Genomic DNA, 20,308 nt, shown 5'->3' with positions numbered 1-20,308 from the left:
AGCAGATATTCGGGGTCGTGGTCATTGTCATTTTTGACAATTTTCACAAAAAATGAATGGCCACCAGAATATTTCGTAGTATGAATATCTGAACATGCAATATATTAAAAGAAAGTAAAGAGCCTCTGCTTTAAAAACAAAATAAAACAAGCAACATTTTGAACAAAAAGCTGAGAAAATAGCGTTCCCCCCAAACACTACAATGTGCATAAGCAATTTATCGCTTGTTTCTGCTCCGTTTTGTGCCTATGTTTTGATTCGGAGATTCTGTACCCTTGTAGCGCAATAATAGCGCCCCCTACAGCAGAACAGTGGAAACACGGAAAGCCGGAAAATTCCGTCAATGGCAGGGAAAGCGTAATGATGATATCATTATTTTAATATTATGGAGCCCTGCACATGACATGCAAGAAAAAAAATTTAATTGTGCACATGATTTACTATTTCGTTCCCTCGATTTACTAAAACGTGTGCATATATTAATTTGTTCCCTCGATTTACTAAAATGTGCACATGATTTACTATTTCGTTCCCTCGATTTACTAAAACGTGTGCATATATTAATTTGTTCCCTCGATTTACTAAAATGTGCACACAATTTACTAATTCATTCCCTCGATTTACTAAAACGTGTGCATGATTTACTATTTCGTTCCCTCGATTTACTAAAACGTGCGCACGATTTTCTAATTCATTCCCTCGATTTACTAAAACGTGCGCACGATTTTCTAATTCATTCCCTCGATTTACTAAAACGTGCGCATGATTTACTATTTCGTTCCCTCGATTTACTAAAACGTGCACACGATTTACTATTTCGTTCCTTTGATTTACTAAAATGTGCACACGATTTACTAATTCGTTTCCTCGATTTACTAAATGTGTGCACATTTTTCTAATTCGTTCCCTCGATTTACTAAAACGTGCGCACAATTTATTATTTCGTTCCCTTGATTTACTAAAACGTGCACATGATTTACTATTTCGTTCCTTCGATTTACTAAAACGTGCACACGATTTTCTAATTCGTTCCCTCGATTTACTAAAACGTGCGCATGATTTACTATTTCGTTCCCTCGATTTACTAAAACGTGCGCATGATTTACTATTTCGTTCCTTCGATTTACTAAAACGTGCACACGATTTACTAATTCGTTTCCTCGATTTACTAAATGTGTGCACATTTTTCTAATTCGTTCCCTCGATTTACTAAAACATGCGCACAATTTATTATTTCGTTCCCTTGATTTAATAAAACGTGTGCACGATTTACTATTTCGTTCCCTCGATTTAATAAAACGTGTGCACGATTTACTATTTCGTTCCCTCGATTTAATAAAGCGTGCGCACGATTTACTAATTCGTTCCCTCGATTTACTAAAACGTGCGCACGATTTACTATTTCGTTCCCTCGATTTAATAAAGCGTGCGCACGATTCACTAATTCGTTCCCTCGATTTACTAAAACGTGCGCACGATTTACTATTTCGTTCCCTCGATTTACTAAAACATGTGCACGATTTACTATTTCTTTCCCTTGATTTAATAAAACGTGCGCACGATTTACTATTACGCTCCCTCAATTTATAAATCATGCGCATGATATATAATTCGATGGAATGAATTAGTAAATCGTGCACACGATTTAGCCTATTTTTTTCCTGCATGTCATGTCCGGGGCTCCATATAATATAAAAATATAAATTAATAAATTAAAATTATTTAAATTAAATGTATTAATTATATTAAAAAATAAAATGATTTAAGTTCATGTCATTAAATTTAAGTATCTTAAAGATATTATGAGAACAGTTAGATGTTCTTGGTTGCCATGCAAACAAAATGTTTATTCCATATTCTGCAGCCAGAGAAAGGTGTAGTGTGGCAGATGCTTATATAGTTGCATTATAAATATTTGAGGTTGTGTGACTTTGGATGAGTATTAAAGTTAATGCAAACACACTCTGCTTTGGATACAAGAGGGACACCGCCCTGACTTGTTTGCTGTTATCAGACTTCTATGCATGATATTGCATTTATCAGTTTATCTGAGACTACTAGTGAAAATGCTTCTACTCTGCTTTCAGGGATATCTTACCATCTCTACAAGAGTTCACATGTTCAGTGTCTGAAATTTACCTACATTTGTTGGGTGACCTAGAAAAAGATTTGCTTGGGAGTAACTTGAAAAAATCTTAAATGACACATTTAAATATTCACATATTTTTTCACTTGTAGACATTAAAAATCTCCCTAAACTTACAAAACTAGTAGATAAGTTATACAAATAAAAATAAAATAAATAACTGGACCAACAGAATGGAGATTGTTCTTTTATTGTGATTCATTCTTATATTCTCAATGCTTTTGTATTTACAACCACTATGAGCCAAGATTTCCTTGAGCCCTTGTTCTCTAGGTTTATTTTTTTTAAATAACTTTGAAGTAAACATTACAAAATATTTCAAGGTGACAGCGTTAGACAATATCTCATGTCAAGTGCATGTTTGTTAACATTAACATATGTGGCATTAGTGCATTAGTTCAGTGAGATGCGTTGAATGACGACATAATGGGATGGGCCTGAAGCTGATCATCAACACATATACACATATGTTCAGACCCTTTGTAGTGTAAGTTCATATATATATATATATATATTATCTAGAGTGTATTTTATTTCCACAAATACTGTAACTCAACCACATCATTTGTACTCAACCACTCAGATTTTACAACATATGTAGTTTCTTTCAGCATAGACTACATTTGCAGCTCTGGGTCAAAGTTGCCCGTAAACTGACCTAGGACCAGGAGGTTGTACAAAGGAAATGATTAAAATAAAAACTACTGGTTTTGGCCTTAACTAGAACTTCAGACATCAAATTCGGTCTATTTTCAGTTGTATTGAGCAGCTCCCTGTAATAGTTCAGGACAAATTGAGAGACTTTGCATTTAAAGAAGTGAGGAGGGAGGGAAAGGTGGCATTCTGGTCTATGGATCTAATAAATCGTGGTCCTGGAAGTTGGCGGTTGGCTCCGATGGCTGGCCTGAGTTTGGGGTGAGACCGTGGTAAAGCTCCTCTACAGTCCTGTGGGTCTTGCACATGTCTTCTGGGTAACGTGCCTGGAGCTCTTCGTTAGCGATGTAATGTGTGTCAGAAAACTCGGAGAAGTAACGGCCGACCTCAGGGTGAGCGATCTCCAGCGGGGCAGAGTGAGGCTCCAGATTTTCTGCAAATCAAAAGAGAAAGTGAGTTTTATTATTTAAAAATGCCATATTAAGACCTTTTACAAAGTCTTGGGGTCTAAAATAGGTTTTTATGCTTAAATGTAAAAATAAATAAATAAATAAATAAAAAATAAATATTTTTCACATATTTTACATTGTTGCAGCACCTCTCTTCACAGTCTGTCAGTAATGCTATGTTTAGCCCCTTCTTCTGAAAAGTGCTCTGATTGGTCGGGTGGACCAATGTGTTGTGATTGGTCAACCGCTTCGAGTGTGTTTCGGAAATATCACGTCCCTTACCATAACTGTGATTTTCAACACACTAATTAGGTCTGGGCAAAAAAATCGTTTTTTTCGATTAATCGTTTTTTAAAATGTGGTCAATTTGACATTGATTCTCAAAAGTCAAGCAATCAATCTTTTCCATATTTATTTCTGCAATCTTTGAACATAACATCTGATTGACGTTAATCTTATTACTAGTCTTCTCCACTAGACGTCATCCTCTTATTTACCTTGTGCGATGTTACAGCGGCGACCCTGTCATTCATTCAGTGCTTTTAAGCATTCAAGCGTAGGAGGTGTGAAAGAGAACTGGCGCACGCAGTGCGAGAAGTTTTGTGTGCGCAAACAGAAAGCTGCGTGTCTCAGGCAGCGTGCAAATAATAAAATTAGTTTTCTTTCCCGTCTCCTTGCGCTTGAATGGACAAATTCACACAGATTTATTTTTAAAAATGCCCACTTTGGCAAGTATCCTAGTAAACATAGTCGGTTATGGCTTAAGCGAAGGTAAAAGGAGAGAAAGAACGCATGTGTATCAGTATATTGGATGTGTGCATTAGCTCTTAAAGTGACAGCAGCCTAATATTCCTGCTGCTGTCTGTGTTTTTAATGTTAATCAAACTAAAAAAGACAAAAAAAAAAAAATCACTGCTCTTCACTGAATAACTTTTTTTGTAACTTTAATAAGGACTAACCTTTATTTAATTTGTACAGTGAAGATTATATGCAGTGTTGTTTCATATTCAATTACTTTATTTGATTTCTGTACCTGAAAACTACTGTTAGACCTACATGAAAAACTTTAAAAGCACTGATTATTTCATTTGTATCTTTGTTCTATTGTATTTATTTATTTGTGCTATTGCTTGTTGTTTGATTATTTGTTCTATTTTTGTTTTATTAATGACTGTTTCCTTGGTTTTAATAAGCTTTAAAATCTATATAAGTTGGATAGTTTTAGCTGTGGTATCAAAATTGGAATCAAGAATTGTTAAATTTCACTGTTATCTAAAATTTTGGTGTCATAACCTTTTATTACAATACAAGCATATATGGGTCAAAACAACAAAAACAATAACAATTTTATTCATTTATTACTTTTATGTGGTGGGGCCAGTGAAAATGTAATCATTGAATCCATTTAATAGAATCGAAAATCAAGAATCGAATCGAGAATCAAATCAAATTGAGATCTTGAATCCAATCAGGACATCTGTGTCGATACCCAGCCCTACTACTAACGCAACTCAACTAGGCCTCGCCCCCTTTTTTGCATATGCCTTGGGCGGGAATTATTCAAATGAGGAATATTGTGACGTGACCATTCCAGGACTACATTCAAGCCGTCAGTGCTTACTGATATAGAGCATAACTCCCTTTGAAGTGGACTTTGCAGAACTTTTTCATGCTCAAACAGCAACATTACACACTAAAGAAAAGTGGAAAATGTCAAAAAGCATAATTAGTCCTCTTTAAGATTGCAATTGCCTCAAATCAGTTAATACCTGACCCATTTGCCCTCAAAGAAATGATTCACTGCTGCTGATGAAATTGAGAGCAATTAGGACAAAGTCCCAGTTTTCAGATACCAAAAAAAGTGATGATAAATGAGTCTCCGAAAGTATATGCAGAACCTAAAACCAAATTAGACTAAAAAGAAATAAAAGAATCAATTTCCATGGCTAAAATGACCCTAATGATCTTGGCTCAATGGAAAAACTCACCTTGCGCAGCGTATCTACAGGTCCCGTCCTGCACTAGGACATTGTAGAATGGCTGATCAGCCCCCTTAGACAGTTGATGGACCCTCATCGTGTTAATCCACTCCTGACTCATGGTGCATTTAGGGTCCCATCCATAGATAACACAGTTGTAGCCCGACCTGTGAGGAAATTGGACAGTTTGAGAACATTCCTAATGTAAATTAGCCTCTTTTCACATTGTATTATTTGGCTCAGAACTGTAGTATGTTTACTTCCTACAAACATACAAGTACCAACTGGAGCACTGACAGCAGCTGTTTATCACACAAATACATAAGTTACAAATGAACACTGTTTGCTGCTCTTTTTACTCCTGTCCTTTGTTTTGACTAGCTATACTTGTGTTTCTGTTGCAGATGCATTGGAAGAGATTCACTTTTCACTGGAAAAGTAGGTTTTCCACTTATCTTGAAAGAGTAAAATTTTTTGTGGAAGCATTCACTTCCACAAATTAGGCCATATATGTCTTATCTTATGAAAAAATCTATCTATAAATAATTGTACTGACCCCACGCTTTTATATGTAAATTATAAATGTAAAATTTAAATTAAAAAAATTTTTTTTTTTAAGTTTTGAAGGTTTTTTTTTTTGTATTTGAAAGTAGTACTAAAATATAAAAAATATTTTAAAATGTAATTTATTCCTGTTATGCTGAATTTTCAGCATCATTATTCCTGAGTTCAGTCACATGATCCTTCAGAAATCATTCTAATCCGATTTGTTGAAAACACAACTGTTTTTGCTGCTTAATATTTTTGTGGAAACTGTGATACACTATCATTCAAAAGTGTGGGTTAAGTAAGATAAAAAAAAGAAAAATTAATACTTTTATTCATCAAGGACACATTAAACAGATCAAAAGTGACAGTAAAGATATTTATAAATGTTAAATTTCTATTTCAAATAAATGCTGTTCAGTGAACTTTCTATTCATCAAAGAATCCTGAAAAAATGTATCATGGTTTCCATAAAAATAATAAGCAGCAAAAACTGATTTCAACATTGATAATATTAAAAACCATTATTAATAATCAAGTACCATTAATGATTGATAATAACTGAGCAGCAAATCATCATATTAGAGTGATTTCTGCAGGATCATGTGACACTGAAGACTGGAGTAATGATGCTGAAAATTCGGCTTTGACATCACAGGAATAAATTATATTTTAAAATACATTCAAATAAAGAATGGGTGAATTTTAATCATATTTCACAATGTTACTGTTTCCTGTATATTTCAAATAAAATAAACGCAGCATCAGTGAACATAAGAAACTTCTTTAAAAAAAAAAAAAAAAAAAAAAAAATCTTATTTTAATCTTTTGACTGGTAGTGCATAGGGAATATTTCACCCAAAACAGAGAAAAGAGAAACATATCTTGGCAAAATGACTTTTTGCAATGTACTTTTATATAGTATAGCCATGTTGGAACATTGTAGTTTTAAAGATAGAAGTTTATGTTGCTGTTCTAAAATTTCAGATAAGTTTGCAGCTCACACAAACAGGAACCCACCTCTTATGTTTCATGACGAGGCCTACAGAGTACTGTACGTCCCTGTGTTCAGGCGCGCTGCGTCTCTTCACCTCCGGCTCTTCTGGATGTCTCTTATGCTGGATGTGCTCGAGCGTGTGCTGCACCAGATACCCGACCGCTCCGTGCTGAGACGGATCCAGAGCCTGGATATGCTGCAGAATATCCAACACCTGAGACAGAGAGAACGAAATCAAACAAACCAGCTACAAACACAGTATTTATACTTTCCTCCCATCAGAATATTTATATAGACAATGATGAAATTCAATTATCAGCCTTAATTATACAAAGAGGATATATACAGTACTTTATGGTTTAATCGCAATATTCACCATCCCAAATGTTAAATGCGAGTGCAACATATAAGTTGTTTGATAGGAGTTAGGTTTCTATTAGAAATGTAAAAGTGATCTATGTGACAAAACCCATGCTTAATATCCACTGTTCTCTTTTATTTTGTGCGAACAGCCAAACTTTTTGGTAGACGGCACAGATAATACACCCTCAGTAAAAATAGCATATTACTTTTGTTTACGCTCTTTGTGAATAACATGTCACTATTTGCACTTAGTGTAACCAGGGTGCTATTTAGAGCTAATTATACTTGGTGCAAACAGTATCTACCTTCAAAATGGCAATTACCCTCTTTAATGTGTTAGTTCACCCAAAAATGAAAATTCTGTCATCAATTACTCACCCTCATGTCGTTCCAAAGCCTTTCATTCATCTTTGAAACACAAATGAAGATATTTTAATGGAATCTGAGAAATTTCTGGCCCTCTATTGAAATTCATTACATACATTGTTTAGGAACGGTTAGAGGAACATAATGAAGAGTTCAAGTTGTTGCCAGCCTCTAAATTCCCCAGATCTCAATCCAACTGAGCATCTGTGGGATGTGCTGGACCAACAAGTTCGATCCATGGCATCTCCCCCTCACAATCTACAGGACTTGATGGATCTGCTGCTTACGTCTTGGTGCCAGATACCACAGGACATCTTCAGGGGTTGTGTAGAGTCCAGAACTCTGTGGGTCGGCGCTGCTTTGGCAGCACATGGAGGACCAATAGCCTATTAGGCAGGTGGTCATAATGTTTTGGCTCATCAGTGTAAAGTGAAGTAAAGTCTTTTTTCATAAGACTTTGACTAAACTGCTCAATTCATATGGGTTTATTTTACAATCTCTTTATGAATGTTTTAAACTGTCAAGTTTTGGGTGAATAGACTTTCAATGGAGGGACACAAATCTCTCAGATTTCATTAACCTTCTGGTGCTCTTTGCGTGGCGGTCAAAAATGACCGTTTTTTTTTTCATTGAAATGAACTGTATTTTAGTTAAATTATATATTTTTTATTTTGTTTAATATTTTGTATTTTTAGGGGATTTTATGGTACTATATTTATGCAGTAGTTATAACCCATTTATTCACTTTTTAAGGAAAGACCTGAAAATGAAATCTCCAACTTAAACTTTAAATCTTGAATGCTTTGGAGCACAAACTTAAGTTTAGTCTCTTTTTAAAGACGACACTTGGCAGATTATTGCTTAAAAAAGTTATAGAATTTTACGTTTATTGTTATGAAAAATGAACAAAAATGAAGACTTCAGATGCATAAGCCTCTAAGTGCTGTCTGAAATTTTCTTCTAAAATGAGCATTTTTTTTAAGCTCGTATGTTTAGGTTCAGTAATTTCATTGCCATTAAAGTGAAATAACTAAACATAAACATACAAGCTTGATAAAAATGATCATTTTAGAAAATTTCAGATGGCACTTAGAGGCTTTTGCATCTGAAGTCTTCAAATACTAATTTATATTTTAAAGGTGCCCTAGATTCAAAAATTGAATTTACCTCGGCATAGTTGAATAACAAGAGTTCAGTACATGGAAATGACATACAGTGAGTCTCAAACTCCATTGTTTCCTTCTTCTTATGTAAATCTCATTTGTTTAAAAGACGTCTGAAAAACAGGCGAATCTCAACATAACACCGACTGTTACGTAACAGTCGGGATCATTAATATGTACGCCCCCAATATTTGCATATGCCAGCTCATGATCGAGGCATTACACAAGGGCAGCCAGTATTAACGTCTGGATCTGTGCACAGCTGAATCATCAGACTAGGTAAGCAAGCAAGAACAACAGCGAAAAATGGCAGATGGAGTGATAATAACTGACATGATCATTGATATCATGATATTTTTAGTGATGTTTGTAAATTGTCTTTCTAAATGTTTCGTTAGCATGTTGCTAATGTACTGTTAAATGTGGTTAAAGTTACCATTGTTTATTACTGTATTCACGGAGACAAGACTGTCGTTATTTTCATTTTTAAACACTTGCAGTCTGTATAATGCATAAACACAACTTCATTCTTTATAAATCTCTCCAATAGTGTGTAATGTTAGCTTTAGCCACGGAGCACTATCAAACTCATTCAGAATCAAATGTAAACATTCAAATAAATACTATACTTACGCGATTAGACATGTTGCATGACAAACACTTTGTAAAGATCCATTTTGAGGGTTATATTAGCTGTGTGAACTTTGTTTATGGTGTTTAAGGCAAGCGCGAGCTCTTGGGGCGTGGAGCACGAGATTTAAAGGGGCCGCGTACCCTGAATCGGCGCATTTATAATGATAGGCAGTTAAAAAAATTAAATGAAAAACTAAAAAAAATAAAAAAAAATTAAAAACTATGGGGTATTTTGAGCTGAAACTTCACAGACACATTCAGGGGACACTTAAGACTTATATTACATCTTTTGAAAACATGTTCTTCGGCACCGTTAATATAAAATACATATATTTTTTCAAAACACATTTTACTCTAAAACTGTGAGAAAATCAAAGCCATAAATCAACAAGTTTTTTCCAAGTTTAATCTTGACATCTCAAAAAATGAGCATTTAGTAAGATTTTGTTTGGTTGCAGTACCAAAAGTTTCCACTACATGAAATTAGTTTCCTATTCATGCTGACATTTTTGATCGCTAGGAGTACAAGTGTGACTATTTTTTTCAGGACCATTTAACCTTTTCGAATCATGTCTATAATTTTTTTTGTGTGTGTTCACAAAGCCAACATCTTTACCAAGTTTTGAATTATTGTGATGAAATTAAAAAAATCTAAAAAAAACAAAACTTAACAGCACCAGAGGGTTAACAATATCTTCATTTGTATTCCGAAGATGAATGAAAGCCTTATGGGTTTGGAACGACATGAGGGTGAGTAATTGATAACATACTTTTAAAGGTGCCATCGAATGTTTTTTTAAAAGATGTAATATAAGTCTACGGTGTCCCCTGAATGTGTCTGTGAAGTTTCAGCTCAAAATACCCCATAGATTTTTTTTAATTCATTTTTTTAACTGCCTATTTTGGGGCATAATTAGAAATGCGCCGATTCAGGTTGCGGCCCCTTTAAATCGCACACTCTCCGCCCCCGGAGCTCGCGCTTGACTTAAACAGTGCATAAACAAAGTTTACACATCTAATATAACCCTAAAATGGATCTTTACAAAGTATTCGTCATGCATACTACATGTATGCGTCGGATTATGTGAGTATAGTATTTATTTGGATGTTTACATTTGATTCTGAATGAATTTGAGGCTGTGCTCCGTAGCTAACGGCTAATGCTACACTGTTGGAGTGATTTATAAAGAATGAAGTTGTGCTTATGAATTATACAGACTGCAAGTGTTTAAAAATGAAAATAGCGACGGCTCTCGTCTCCGTGAATACAGTAAGAAACGATGGTAACTTTAACCACATTTAACAGTACATTAGCAACATGCTAACGAAACATTTAGAAAGACAATTTACAAATATCACTAAAAATATCATGATATCATGGATCATGTCAGTTATTATTGCTCCATCTGCCATTTTTCGCTATTGTTCTTGTTTGCTTACCTAGTCTGATGATTCAGCTGTGCACAGATCCAGACGTTAACTGGCTGCCCTTGTGTAATCCCTTTCATAATGTTGGGAACATGGGCTGGCATATGCAAATATTGGGGGCGTACATATTAATGATCCTGACTGCTACGTAACAGTCGGTGTTATGTTGAGATTCGCCTGTTCTTCGAAAGTCTTTTAAACAAATGAGATTTACACAAGAAGGAGGAAACAATGGAGTTTGAGACTCACTGTATGTCATTTCCATGTACTGAACTCTTGTTATTTAACTATGCCGAGGTAAATTCAATTTTTAAATCTAGGGCACCTTTAATATTTGGGTGAACTATCTTTTCGTAGCCTGGTATAAAGGGTTAATTCATGGAATAACACAGCAGAGAGTTATAGGACAGTATTGGAACAGAAAGAAGGAATGGGATCAGAAAATGACAAAGGACGATTTCAAACCAGTATCCTTAAGAGAGTGCATATATGCGTCGGAGAGAGTTTATCTTTGGTTATTCTATATTAAGCTAATAGGCTTTCTTCTGTGAATTGTGGACTGTTACAGACATTCAAGTCTCATCTGTGAGATTGAACTCACTTTCTCAGGCCAGATACCCAGGTGGAAGTAGAGGCGGGCCTGCAGCAGAAGATACTGGACGTTATCAGGGTTAATAGTGAGATAGAGATCCAGAGAGTCCCGCAAGAGCTGATATGACTTTTCATTCCCTTCCCTAGACAAAAGCAAAAGCAAGCACATTTTGTAACAAAACATGGGTCTGACAAATTCACAAGCTAAAAAAAACACAATTTCATTTACATAAAACAGTCTAAACTGCAGAAATCCCTAACTAGTTTACTACTGAGTATACTTGCAGCATGAAATACGTTTTAAACACCTTCAGTGCAAAGATTTTAATGTGCATAAAGGAAATGATCATAAGACAGCAGTATTATATATATACATAAGAATATAAAATGACTGTTCATTACACATAAAAGCACAAGTACAGTAATGAAAGCATGAGGGTACGTTTACACAACAACGATGTACTAAAAACAGACGTTTTTCCATTGCATTTTTCAAGTACAGACGACAACGTTGTGAAAACAATTAAAAACGCTGTATTATGCTGCCAGGAGAGTTGTTGGGGATGTCACTTTGTAAAGAAAAACTACATGGCTATAGACTGAACATGTAATAGACGCGCATGACATCACGTTTTCACAAATTCGTGTTTTTGTAGTTTACACAGAGATGATAATGATATTGTTTTCAAAAACTTTGAAACCCATTTTTCAGGCCCCCAAAGCGCTGTTGTCATGTAAATGAACGGCCAAAATGCATAAAAAGTTTTCCGTTTGTAGTTGAAAGCGATGTGGTGTAAACGGCCCCTGAGTCTCACCCTCTCTTGCCAATGTTAAGCAGGTTTCCCACCATCCTCAGCAGCAGCTCGCTGGTGCTTATAGCGCTGTAGTAATCTGCTGTCACCTGGTGTCGGATCAGATACTCACACTCTTTAGCAGCCAGCTGTTTTCCATTTCCAAATGCGTCAATGTATACATAGTCGTAGATGTCACCACTCCTGCATAACACATCATTAGTCAGTTTACGTTGTCTTTTAACTTTAATGCAAGCACAACAGAATTTTTTGAAGCATATTGGGATTATAACAATGAACTGATGCTGAAACTAAATGATGTTTGCAATGTGATTTCATTTTGACAGGCTGCAATAGCTGGAATGTGGAAAACACCACCTGCTTTGATTTTGGCACCAGCGGAGCAGGAAATGGTTGGGGAAGTTGACAGGCTCCAGAGGAACTCCTAACTTCCTGGCCAGAGTCATGTAGAGCACAGAGAGGCTGATGGGAATGCCTGTCCGACGGAGCAGCACCTGACCACAAGGGGGTGGCACACTGTGAGAAATAAACTACATTTTTTGTCTAAATTTTAAACTTACACTTACAAAACAATGCTTTAATGTACGATTGAAGGTAACATGTTATGGTACTTTACAGTTTTTATGGATAACAGGTATTTATTTTACATTGGAAGAGTTTTTTTTCTTTTGCTGCGAGCGTGGATGAGTGTTTATCTCCCCAAAATACTATACTGAAGTATAGTATTTCAAACTTCAAAAGTTTGGCGTCAGTAGGAATTTTTTAAAAGAAATTGATGCTTTTATTTAGCAAGGATGCATTAGATTAATCACAGTGAGAGTATAGACTTTTATAAAGAAGTTTTATAACAAAAATCCAAATAAACACTGTTCTTTTGATATTTCTATTCATCAAACAATTCTGATTTTTTTTAACAGTTTAAATGAAATTACAATGAGTACAGGTTTTTTTTTATTTTACTAGCAGCATTATGATAATTTTTACAAAATAAATCTCAGTGTGAGATTTACGGATGTTATGATTCGATGCACACGGTCAGACGACGAATACAGTCAGTAACAGGCGATCCACACTCCAATCCAGATGGAGGCGCACGCGGTAATGCAACGCAGTTTGCTAACCGTCACAACAGGAAAAAGTGCAGAAGAAGAAGAACCAGCAATCTATGCATAGATATGTTTATGTGTAATCACTCAATCAGTGTTTCAACCATGGAAAGACATCAATAAAACAGCTTTGAGAATAATATCTTACGTAGCATTACATTTACCTCAGGGAAGTCATTTAGTGTCCACAGCATGATAGTTCACTAGAGAACTCTAGAACTCTATTTCACTAAATATATACTCTATATTAGCTTATATATATTCATTATATTTACTTTACCTGTTAGTAATGTCTTAATTAAATGTCTTAATTAAAAACAAGTTATGACAGTAACTGTGTAAATGATTATATTTCAAAAATGAACTGGAGTAGAAACATAACTGAAAAATAATTTTATAATTAGATTTAGAAGTTAATGCAAAACCTGCATTATGTGTAATTTACATGTTTTTTTTAATTATTTGAGTGTTGATTATATATCTAAAAATAAATAGCAACTGAATTTAATAGTTTATTCTCTGTTGTTAAAGGTACAATTTGTAAGATATTCGCAGTAAAATATCCAAAAACCACTAGGCTAGTGTTATATATTTTGTCCAGCTGATTACTAACAATATCTCTAATGTATTCAACTACTTGTAAATCATGAGAAAATTCCCATTCTAAACAGTGACACGGGGCAGTGCAGTCGCCTGTCAGTGACGTCAGCTACCCTTTGTTACCGCCTTTACTGACGTAGAAACCACATGACAACAGTGTTGTGGACAAATGCGGAAGTAGTGTCTAGCGTCCAGCAAACCACTAGCTTGCTTCAAGCAGTTCCTTATTTACTTCTTGCACGTTTTATGGTGGATTGTGTTACTTATTTATGGAACATAATTACTGTTTACCATCTGCCACTGGTTCTGTCGACAAGGACAGCTCCCGTAAACGTAAGCGTACGGGCCAACCAAACGACCCAAGAAGAGTTTGGGACAAGAGGAGAGAAAGAGCGAGGATCAATATCCGTGTTGCATTTTCTAGATGGAGAGAGCTTCGCGACAAACTTCACCTAGAAAGAGATGCCGATCTCGCTTGTGTTTTATTCGACAGGTGAGTTGTTTTGATTCGTATCTTTACAGAAAACGTATGCCATTATAACGATCAACACGATTAGTATTATGGGGCATACACGGCAAACGCGGGGCATCGCGTCTCTAGACCCGCGCGAGGACGAGTCTGATCCATAGTTTATACATTTATAAAACTTTACCTCATCCGTTAAATCCATGATTTATCTTTCCGTCTGATTGGCCGTCAGCGGTTGGGTAGAAGACAACAAATCCCATCATTCCACGCACCTTCTTAGCGTCATCAAACCACGCGATTGTTATTGTTTTGGTAGTGCGCCCTCTAGTGGCAGGTCCTACAAATTGTACCTTTAATTGTAACCTTTAATAGTATAATAATGTGCAAGAAAGGGTTCCCAGTATATAGTTTACAGCTAAGATCGAATGTAAAGTAACTCATGTTACTTATTTGAAAAAAAAAACAAAAAACAACTATGATATTAAAATATAAATTTACACGTTACTCAAAATTATTTGCTTGTGTAATGCACATGGTATGTGTGCATATGTGTATACTTGTAATGTAAAATATTTTGCAAATGAGTATATCATCCATGTGACTCCAGTACCTGATGTATGTATGAGTTCAGCGGATTGTAGTAGTCCCGCTCATTGCCCTTGTACTGTAGCTGGTCATACAGCACCACGTTCAGAGCACATATAACTTGCCTTTGAAACTCCAAATCTTCCAGAACAAAGCAGTCACCTGGAAAAACAGTCTAATGAAGACAGATATAGGACGCTACAGCTTTAAGAACAACAATGCTATTGTGGTTTCCCACTGCAGTCCAAAGTAAATTTAAAAATGTTGAAAATTAAACTAAGAGACCTCCAAGACATTTATTTCATTGACATTGAGCTGAAAGCTTTTATCGGACAACAGGGAGAACATAAGCCTGGCTACACTGGTCTGACTAATAGACCTCATGAGAACAGTAAATTGAATTTTCTGGATCTCTCTTTGAGGACTGACCTTGACTGGCTCGTAGACATGGGTGTGTGGCGTTTTTTACTCGCAGATACTTCTTCACCTTGTCTGTGATTTCTTCTATCTGTGCAGATATGCTCTCAAGGGTGACATCAGTCAGAGGGTTGCAATACTGGTCGACCAAAACAGCACCTAGAATTGGAGATTAAACATGTAAATCTTTGATTTAACTATAATTCCATGTTGAACCTCAAACATCCATAATAATGAAGTGAGTAAACTTTGGTGAGATAGGGTCGCACTATCTTACATTGTGAATATTATGACGTTGCTAAGCCTATGTGGCTGCACATTTAATTTGATTTGAGCTTTGATTATTATATGATAACCATTATAGTATGACACATATTATTGGATGGACCTGGCCTTTATGTGGCCTCATCCATGGTATTGTAAAGCACAGCAGTATTTTTAGATATTACCTTTCGTGCAGTGCGTAATATAGCTGTTTGTGAATGTAAAACGTCATAGATGTCATAGTCATAGTTTCATAGATCAAAAGGGCTGTTCACACTTGAAATAGTTAACCCTGGGTCATTCTAAACCCCTGGGTTATCTTGCTTCACGTTTCACACTGCTTATACTTTACCCGGGGTAAACAATTAATCCTGGGTATTCAAAAACTGATGTTTCACATTGTACATTCCTAAATGCTGGGTTTATGTTCTTATTTGCATATTTGCGGTGTCAGTGTCATTGACTGGATAAACGCAACATGTGACCTGTTTACATAGCTCTAGCATTGTGTTTCCTTGCAAAAGCAGTGCTAACCTTGCTCCGGAGCAGGGTTTCATAACCCAGAGTAAAAAGTGGTGCTAACCCTGCTTCTAAATTACAAGTGTGAAAAGTTCCTTTACCCAGGGTTAAAAGCAGTGTTTAGAACGATGATAACCCAGGGATAAGCACAGTGTGAAAAGCCATTAAAGGGCTTTTCATACTTGAAATAGTTAACCCTGGGTCATTCTAAACCCCTGGGTTATCTTGCTTCACGTTTGACACTGCTTATACTTTACCCGGGGTAAACAATTAATCCTGGGTATTCAAAAAGTGACGTTTCACATTGTACATTCCTAAACCCTGGGTTTATGTTCTTATTTGCATATTTGCGGTGTCAGTGTCATTGATTGGATAAACGCAACATGTGACCTGTTTACATAGCTCTAGCATTGCGTATCCTTGTATTGCCGACTGTACTATCGAGTTTATACTGAATGGATATATCGGACTATAAAGGTAAGAATGAAACGGTCTCTTCTTCACTCAAATTGTCGCGTTTTCTCTCAGCATTTGACATTTTTCCTCTCAAATGCTGAATTTACTGTTTATATACGATGCGCAGTTTTTCTGAGACTGAAATATGAGTACGCGATTGGTTGTCTGTTGCTAAGCATCTAGCTGTAACATTCTAACCCCGCATTGTTTCACACTGTACAAGTTTAGCACCACAATGCAGGGTTAACACTGCAAAAGCAGTGCTAACCCTGCTCCGGAGCAGGGTTTCATAACCCAGAGTAAAAAGTGGTGCTAACAGTGCTTCTAAATTACAAGTGTGAAATGTTCCTTTACCAAGGGTTAAAAGCGGTGTTTAGAACGATGATAACCCGGGGATAAGCACAGCGTGAAAAGCCATTAAAGGGCTTTTCATACTTGAAGTAGCTAACCCTGGGTCATTCTAAACCCTGGGTAAACGCAATCCTGGGTTATCTTGCTTCACATTTCACACCGCTCAAAATTGACCCAGGGTTAACAATTAATCCTGGGTATTCATAAGCTGATGTTTCACATTGCACATTCCTAAACCCTGGGTTAACGCTCTTATTTGCATTTTTGCGGTGTCAGTGTCATTGATTGGATAAACTCAGCATGCGACCCGTTTATATAGCTCTAGCGTTGCGAATCCTCGTATTGCCAACTGTACTATCGAGTTTATACTGAATGGACATTTCGGACTATAAAGGTAAGAGTAAAACAGTCTTTCTCTCAGCATTTGACATTCTTCCTCTCAAACACTGAATTTACAATTTATATACAATGCACAGTGTTTCCATGACTGTCCAAAGCAGGCAAATATGAGTACGCGATTGGTTGTCTGTTGCTAAGCGTCAAGCTGTAACATTCACACCGCATTTTTTCACACTGTACAAGTTCGGCACAGCAAAAGCTGTGCTAACCCTGCTCCGGAGCAGGGTTTCATAACCCCGGGTAAAAAGTGGTGCTAACCCCGCTTCTAAATTACAAGTGTGAAAAATTCCTTTACCCGGGGTTAAAAGTGGTGTTTAGAACGACAATAACTCGGGGTTAAGCGCAGTGTGAAAAGCCCTAAAGTGTACAATAAATGGAGTTATTGTCTTCCAAAAGAAAGAACTGATTCTGAACTGAAATGAGTCGTCAGTAATTCCAGTCTTACTTCCTGCACAAACCTATGTAGGTTTGTAACATATTTGCATAATTCCAACCTATGGGCTTCAATGGCTGCCCAAGAACGACATCAACTTGACCTGCCCTCAAACACTGTAGTTGTAGCTGAGGTTTTCGACAGGTGCTGTAAGCGGTAGACCAATCACAACAGACTGAGCCATCTGACCAATCAGAGCAGAGTAGGCTCTCGGAAAGGAGGGGTTTAGAGAGAACGAATCCTTTACCGAACCGTTTCAGACACTGTGAGAAAAGAGGTGATGCTGTAATGTATATTATAAGAAAATTAAAGTGTTTTTTGACCTTGAATGTATGTAAACCTACTGTAGGAGACCTTCAAAACAAATTAGGAACCTTTAAAATAGCAAAATACGGGTACTTCATTTTCCATTAATAAGAAAATTTGAGACTTTTTGTTAGTCTTTTTTGTGAGCTTACCTTCCAGAGCTGATTGTTGTTCTGGTAGTCGCTCAAGGAAAACCTTCAAATTCCTCAAAATGTTCTGCTGCCGGAGGAAGTACAGGATTTTCTTTGCATAGTACTTAAGTGTCAAACTTTTCCTGAAGCCATCATGGGAAAGGAGGACATTCATAAATTCAGTTAAACCATTTAGTGCCAAGAAATAAATAAAATAACTTATATATAAGGGTTAGTTCACCCAAAAATGAAATTTCTGTCATTAATTACTCACCCTCATGTCGTTCCACACCCGTAAGACCTTCGTTCATCTTCGGAACACAAATTACGATATTTTTGATGAAATCCTATGCTGTTTACACTGTATACAGTGCAGGCTTCCGGGTATTGAGTCAGCATCACATGCATGCGTTGTTCTGCTCACGTGAACAGCATCGGCCAATAATGAGTCGATCTTAATTTGCGTTCCAAAGATGAACGAAGGTCTTACGGGTGTGGAACGACATGAGGGTGAGTAATTAATGATAGAAATTTCATTTTTGGGTGAACTAACCCTTTAAGCTTGAGCTCATCTCTAACCTTTGGTCTGAGTTCAAAATACCAAGCAGCTCATCCTCACAGAAGTGTTCTGGGGCACCAAGTGACTCGATTTCCGCAAAGCTGTCTCCAAGAACCTGACCAACGCAAGGCTGAGTTACAGATCTCTGGGTTAGTGACTAAAATAATAGATTAAATCCAACTTACCTTACAAATATACCTGTCCAAAGCATTGCGTAATTGTCACACCATGAATATTATGATTTTTGAGATAATATTTTCTGCAAATTGTGACAGATTTTTAAGTTAGTCTTTTGTAGAGTCACTTACAACTTCTGTGAAGAACCTCTTGGAAATAGACTCTACTGTTCTTCTGATCTGCTGACCAACCATGTGCCGGCTCTTATATTCCTTCAGCCAATCATACGACTCATTCTGCCGATAAAATCTCTGCAGCCTGGGCCACCTAAAACATTGATACATCAGTAATGTTTGACATCATAAAGAAAAATTATAAATTAATACAAGATAATCTTGAGTAAATTATAATGTTGTGTCATATTATAGAACATATATATATATATATATATAGAATATTTTTGTGTGCTTATATTCACAAATTTTATTCAAAATGTACCAAAAAAGCTCTAAACTGTAATTTGCATGTTCATAGTAAACAATTATAAGTGCATTACGTTCTTTCAACATACAGGAGCCCGTGATAGCTAAACATTACATATGCATCTCTCTGCATGTGAACACGGGACAAATTTGGTGCATCAGCAGAATGAGAACACGACATGACAGCTCTCAAGTCACGCACTGAATGCACATCTTAAACCATCTATCAGGGATCCAACACATTTCTTATGGTTTGATAAACTGGAGGTTGATTGAGGTATAAAGCTGTAGAAATGTTTTTAATTTATGCCACCTGAGTTTGTACTGATGCGCCCAGACCTTTCCCCTGCCGTGGCACACGTCATGCAGCCTCTTGCACGTGCAGGAAACGTTGCAAATGTCGATATGGTTTAGAACAGGAAAACACAATATATGCTCTAATAATTCCGCTGGTAAATCGGTTAACTGCTTAGCGAAACTGTCTGAAATAACCGTATTTGTCCCTGGAACTCGATCTCCCGTGCATGGCGTCGCCATCTTTTCTGTTTACTCCGATGACCTCATCGAAGCCACGCCCAGTTGTCAACGAAAGCACGCCCCTTTCTGGTGCAAAGGGCTGAACTTTGAGAAATTAAATGAAATTTGTGAAATGATCCGAAAATGCCCACTTATATTTTAATCATGTAACACTTAAAGGTAACATTTGCTATAAAGATTAATTTATAGTATAATTTAGAATTGTATATATTTTAAAATAAAAATATAAAATAATAAAATACATTATGTTTAAAGTAGTTAACCAATCTATTTTATTTTTATTTTTATTTTTTTTCTAATTTTATTTATTTTCCATTCATTTTAATTTATTATTTAAAGTTTAAATTGAACATAGATTTTGCATTTAATCTGGAAATCTAGATACCGAGCAGCATTGAATATTATATTTACATTCTCTATTTGATTTAATTAATAATGAATAATTAATAA

The 20,308-nt window shown here is 36.1% G+C and overlaps 1 protein-coding gene across 2 annotated transcripts; it reads right to left on the bottom strand.

Moving 5' to 3' along the window:
* Positions 1 to 2,317: 2,317 nt before the first annotated feature.
* On the bottom strand, positions 2,318 to 19,896 carry fbxo21 (F-box protein 21). Of its 2 annotated transcripts, none has more exons than XM_048188822.1 (12): positions 19,635 to 19,896; positions 19,031 to 19,166; positions 18,743 to 18,852; positions 18,185 to 18,306; positions 15,317 to 15,463; positions 14,913 to 15,049; positions 12,485 to 12,621; positions 12,131 to 12,310; positions 11,326 to 11,458; positions 6,795 to 6,985; positions 5,238 to 5,395; positions 2,318 to 3,233 (listed from the first exon to the last, which is right to left on the bottom strand). In XM_048188822.1, the coding sequence occupies exons 1-12, from the start codon at positions 19,856 to 19,858 to the stop codon at positions 2,995 to 2,997; spliced, it is 1,914 nt and encodes a 637-aa protein (XP_048044779.1). In that variant the 5' UTR covers positions 19,859 to 19,896; the 3' UTR covers positions 2,318 to 2,994. The 2 variants fall into 2 exon arrangements, with proteins under 2 accessions (XP_048044779.1, XP_048044780.1); XM_048188823.1 differs by having other exon boundaries at positions 18,743 to 18,837.
* Between the last annotated feature and the right edge of the window lie 412 nt (positions 19,897 to 20,308).

This window comes from Megalobrama amblycephala, linkage group LG4 (genome assembly GCF_018812025.1).
Source record: "Megalobrama amblycephala isolate DHTTF-2021 linkage group LG4, ASM1881202v1, whole genome shotgun sequence".
Classification (NCBI taxonomy): Eukaryota; Metazoa; Chordata; class Actinopteri; order Cypriniformes; family Xenocyprididae; genus Megalobrama; species Megalobrama amblycephala.
The sequence above is the reverse complement of the archived record's forward strand: the minus strand, read 5'-3'. Positions and strand labels throughout refer to the sequence as shown.